Here is a 5,432-nt window from a genome sequence, read left to right as displayed (position 1 = left end):
GCAAGGCACTGAACCCCCAACTGCTCCCTAGGTGCTCTGAGTGTGTGTTCACGGTGTGTGTGTTTGCATGTTCACTGCTCACTGCTGTGTGTGTGCATTTGGATGGGTTAAATGCAGAGCACAGATTCACATTATTTGTTCTGTGTACCAAAATTACATGAATTGAAATAATATATTATATTAAGTATAGTAGAGAAATGGAGTAGAGTCAGCATATTAGCTTTGAAGGTTTTAAGGTTGTAACCTATAGGCAGGGGAAACCAGATATCAGACATCACTGTCTGATGTGCAGATGTTTCTTTGAGGGACTGGCATGAATAATAGGTCAGACAACAAAGTGTTCTCCCACAGTATAGTTTCCCAGCAGGCAGCAACACTGATTTTATAATCTGCCTCCCGACTGGGGATATAAGGTGGTATATTATTTTGCCTGTTTTTAAACCTTGTGTGAATATAAATGATCTGTGAATTGGCTTTAAAGAGTGAGTAAAAACAGAGATGTCGTGAGGAACATTTTCATTGGCCAGAATGAGATTATCACAGAGGATTCCAGTCATTGTCCACAGTGACACGTCCACTCTTCTGTCACCCAAGATATAGAGGTCAGTGGTTTCCTAAGCTCAGTCAATATTCAGACCGAAATGCAATAGCTAGACTCTACTGTAAACATTTTCTCTCTGCTTTTTCATATAGTTATTTATTCATTTTAGTAGTGATTTTTTTTTTTTTTACTTTCAAACAAAGAATGAGGAAGTTTTTATTTGGATTCTATGGTTTGTACTTTATGTATAGCCTAAGCTCACAGCCTTTATTTATTACTCAAAAAAAAAAAAAAATGATATTCAGCAACTACTCAAATGAAAGTCAGAGCGGATCGCAAGTTTAGAGCCCCAATTGGCCATTCACTCTTGTCTCGCTTCTGGCCCTTTAAAAGTGTCTTTGAGGTGGAGAAACATCTGGCTGTTGAATGAAACCCAGCCATTCATAAAAACAGGAGAGAGACCTGCTCTGAATGGCTGACTGCAGCCTCAGATGGCGTAGGTAATATAGAGACAGCCATTGGTCAATAGCTTGAATGACGTGAGGAACTAACCAATGAGCGTGAGCTACAGTGTTAAACCGATGCCCTCGGATAAGCAGGCGATCCCATTGAGAAAATTTCAGTCGCGTCAAGCTGAGGGAGAGTGCGATACCCATTACAGATCGCAAACGCAGACGGGTTTTCTCTGGGATCTATCAAATCACTCTTTTTATACAAGCAAAGGATTTAATCAACGCTGGGTGAGTATTTTCTGCACGCTGCTCTAGTTTTGTATTGTTTAATTATTCCCCGATGCAAGTTTAATATTTTGCTTTAATTTTATAAAGTTGTATTTACTTTAAACGCAGCGTTTAGTTTTGCTGGCTCGCACGCCATTTTCTTTGTGCGCATATTTGGCAACCATTTCCCCGCTGTTTGTTTTCTGAGTTACTTTATAAAGCTTTTTCTTTTCACTGAGTCATACTCGCAGTTTGAGCGCTGCAAACTCCATATGCGGTTTAATGAAGTGCTCCTCGCGCGTTCGGTATTTTTATGAATGGAACGACTGAGGTTTTTTCGGGGTCGCGCGCACGAAGGATCAAATTTCACTTCATTGAGAAAAACAAGCGACAGAGGGAAGGGAGGGGGAGCGCGGGGGATGGGAGGGATTGAACTTCTTGAACTCGTTCCTTTACCTGTTAACTCGCTGTTGTAACGCTATAATCTTGATTTACTTATTTAACAGCTATAGTTTCCGCTGACAGTCTTTATTATCGCCAATAAAATTGTTAAAAGCACAAACTCTTCATTTTCAGCACGAATGTGCAGACGCACGTTCCTCCTGTTTTATAAAGGTCTGATAAGCTTCAGGAAGCAATAATGTTAAGCGATGGATGTTTAATTAGTTTTTGGTCCAGAGAGGTTCGGCAGTGTTGGCTGTGAGGTGTTTTCTTGGCCAGGCAGATTTTATGGCCTGAACACTTGCGTCAGGGAAAATAAACACACGTGTGTGATGAAGCGTGATTTAATACCTTAGGCGTCGTTATTTTATTCCAGTCTTTCCACTGTTTAAATCTGAACCTTATTTGTTTTAGTAAATGAAGCTGCTTATTTATTTATTTTCTAAATTATATATTTTTTAATTTAGACTCTGATTATGGAGTCTTGGGTAGTCTCATGGGCAACAGATGGCTCTGTATGGTTATGTAAGGACCCCCATCTGTACCGTGAGCCTTAAATGGTTTGTGTGAGAGAGAGAAGGAGAGGATGAGCGAGTGTCCTGCACTAATGCAGCACACTTCATCTGAGCGGATAGTGAGTGTTACACAAACAAACAGGCTAGCTGAAGTTTTCACAGATCAAAGGGACAGTTGGTCCTGGACTGTCAGGACCCGGGACGTTCACTGACAGCTGCATCAGATCCTGACAGAGTGTGTGTCTTTCTCTAAGTGCCACTTTTCTCGGCTCTTCTTCCGACAGGCGACGATATCACCCCCCTTCATCCCTGTTTATTCCCGTTTTCCCTGCTGCTGCAGCCCCTTAGGCCGCAGTGAGAAGCAAGCGACATGGACGGGTTTTACGACCAGCAGGTCCCTTTCATTGTGCCACCCAGAGTAAGTCTCTGCTTCAACTTGTCATGCCTCATTTTCTTCACTTTTGTGACTGTTGTTCGCTTTTAAATGTTTTACTACAGCATATACTGGATGGCTGTGAACAGTGATCACTTGTTCAAACTCTCATTATTTGATCTTGGCCTTTTTTTTTTTTTTTTTTTTTTTTACAGAAGTCTCACACGCAGGAACAGTCTTGCAGACCATTCAGTGACAGAAAAAGGAAGTTTGTTGACACCGAGTTGGCACAGGATACAGAGGGTAAACAAATGAACATGCAATCAATCCATCCAGATCCCTCTAAAGCACATCATTTAACCCAGGCCCAAACAAATCAGGCTGTTTATTCACAAATCATCTTTGTGTCCCACAGAGCTCTTTCAAGATCTGTGCCAGCTACAAGAGATTTGGATAGCAGAAGGTACGACAACAGTCCTAAGCTCTAGAATAGTCATGGTTATGGAATACATTTCATAACTACTGTTAAAACACAACTTGGCTGTTAATGCATCATCCAGTGGTTGATCTCTGGGGCCCCATTCAAATGGGACAAGACATTACAGCATATATAAATATATACATTATTCATATTCACTAGAAACTTTTTAATTTATTTTTATAAATAATTAAATCATTTTGTTTTCTCTCTCCGTGTGCAGCCCAGGTACCTGATGATGAACAGTTTGTCCCAGATTTCCAGTCGGATAACTGTGAGTGCTCTTTGAATATTCATGCAGAATAGCCTATAGAGCTTGCCTTTATTAATTATAGAAACTGACTTTGAATTTGAGCAGCAATCCTTGCACCTTCCTCCTTGAAACCAAGAAAATCAATTAAATGAATCTCAAAACTTCTCATTCCAAAAGTTTCTGTGCCAAACCCGATTCCTAGGATTAGTTTGAGATGTTTCTATAAAGTGTGTGTGTGTGTGCGTGCACATGTGAGGCCCAGTCTGCTGCTGCGGTGCTGTAACTCACGGCAGCCTCCAGCTCGGTGACATTTTAATGGGGCTGGATCCTCGGCGCACACACACTCTGGTTATTATGTGCTGGTGAACAGTGCTCTGGCTGTTTCCCTTGTTAGTTTTCCTTCCCATTTGGGTCTGAATAAGTCTGATTGTGTGCATTTTCAATGGTGTTTATTGTAGAAGGTGAATTCACATGGACCTGTTTGCACAGAAATTGTGTGTGTGTTTGTCTGGCACAATTCCTCTTATCTGGCATCATGCCTGTAGCTCTCACAGGCCCCTCTTTCACCACAGCTGACGAGTGGGGCACTTTTTTCATAGGAATCACGTGATAGTCTGTGCGTTCTAACTTGCAGCCTCCTTTTCTAGAGGGAAAGGTCTTTTTCAACTGCTCCTTTAAAACTGAGTATCTCTTTTAGTCCAGTACTACATATTCCTCAAACACCTGACAACAGATGACACTAGACTGTACTACCAATCAAAAGTTTGAAATAATTGTGATTTTTTTTTTTTTTTAATGTTTTTGAAAGACGTCTTTAATGCTCCCAGAAGCTGCATTAGTAAAACCAGTAATATGAAATATTGCAATTTAAAAGAACTGTTTTCTATTTGATATATTTTAAAATGTCTTTTTTTTTTTTTTTTTTTTTTTTAACTTAAAATGTGATGACAAAGATGAATTTTTCTGAATGATCCTTCAGAAATCATTCTAAAAGGCTGATTTGGTGCTCAAGAAACATTTAATATCAATGGTGAAAACAAAAATATTAAGCAGCAAAAAGTGTGCTACACTGCCATTAATAATGGGTAAGATTAAAAAAAGAGAGAGAAAATTCAGCAAGGATGCATTTGTCAAATGTTGACAGTAAAGAATTTATAATATTACAAACTATTTTTATTTTAAATAAATGCTGTAAATCGTGGTTTCCTTAAAAATATTTTAATTGGCAAAAATTTTCAACATAAGCATTATTAATGATTGAGCATGAGAAAAAAATAATAATAGAGCACCAATTCACTATATTAGAATGATTTCTGAATGATCATTCTGAGTGACACGTGACTGGCTGCTGAAAATTTATTGACTCTAAATTCAATGACAGAAATAAATCACATTTTAAAATATTAAAGTAGAAAACGGTTATTTTCTCATTGTAATATTTCAAAATATTACTGTTTTTACTGTATTTTTATCAAATAAGTGAATCACTAGTGAGCATAAGAGACTTATAAATAAAAATCTTAATTATTTCAGGCTTTTGACCAGTGGTGTAGGTTTCAAGTTAAATAACTATTTGAAATTTAACACAATTTTTTTTTTTTTTTTTTTTTCTCTAGTGATGTTCCATGGACTCCCTCAAACTAAAGTAAAGCGGGAACTGAGCCCAAGCAGAGAGTTTTCCCCGTGTGGACAAGAGCAGAGACTGTCTCCATATGGAGAAAAGTGCCTATATAGCTACAGGTATATATTTCCTCATCCTTTGCCCATCTTTCCCTATATCTCTCACTCCTTGTCACTGAATCATATTTATTTCTATTTTGTCATTCAATTTTAGTGCCTTTGACAGGAAGCCATTTACTTTTAACAAGCCACTCACTCCTCCTTCTACACCGGCATCACCCTTTGGTTCCTCTACCAGCACAGCAACACACACTGTGCAAAAAAGAGTAATGCCACCAGCTCAAACTCAGACACAAGGACTGCCACTATTGCCTGGTCCCAACCACAATTCCACACCACCACATCAGAGAGCACAGACTCCACTCCACAGTCAGAGTCCACCTTTTGCCATGCCCTGCCCACCTGTCAGTCACCCAGATGCCTCCTACAGCA

The 5,432-nt window shown here is 39.2% G+C and overlaps 1 protein-coding gene across 2 annotated transcripts in view; it reads left to right on the top strand.

Moving 5' to 3' along the window:
• The first annotated feature begins 1,128 nt into the window (after nucleotides 1-1,128).
• The window catches only part of LOC109056062 (ETS translocation variant 5-like), a 6,743-nt gene continuing 2,439 nt past the window's right edge, over nucleotides 1,129-5,432 (top strand). For both annotated transcript variants that reach the window (XM_019073276.2, XM_019073277.2), the window contains exons 1-7: nucleotides 1,129-1,281; nucleotides 2,501-2,634; nucleotides 2,805-2,892; nucleotides 3,005-3,052; nucleotides 3,291-3,341; nucleotides 4,937-5,060; nucleotides 5,155-5,432. The exon at nucleotides 5,155-5,432 is cut by the window's right edge and continues 10 nt beyond it. In XM_019073276.2, the coding sequence (XP_018928821.1) occupies nucleotides 2,587-2,634; nucleotides 2,805-2,892; nucleotides 3,005-3,052; nucleotides 3,291-3,341; nucleotides 4,937-5,060; nucleotides 5,155-5,432 (637 nt within the window). In that variant the 5' untranslated portion in view covers nucleotides 1,129-1,281; nucleotides 2,501-2,586. The remainder of the gene's footprint in view (nucleotides 1,282-2,500; nucleotides 2,635-2,804; nucleotides 2,893-3,004; nucleotides 3,053-3,290; nucleotides 3,342-4,936; nucleotides 5,061-5,154) is intronic.

The sequence above is a fragment of the Cyprinus carpio genome, chromosome A6 (assembly GCF_018340385.1).
Source record: "Cyprinus carpio isolate SPL01 chromosome A6, ASM1834038v1, whole genome shotgun sequence".
NCBI lineage: Eukaryota > Metazoa > Chordata > Actinopteri > Cypriniformes > Cyprinidae > Cyprinus > Cyprinus carpio.
Note: the sequence above shows the minus strand (reverse complement) of the source record. Positions and strands in the feature narration are given on the sequence as shown.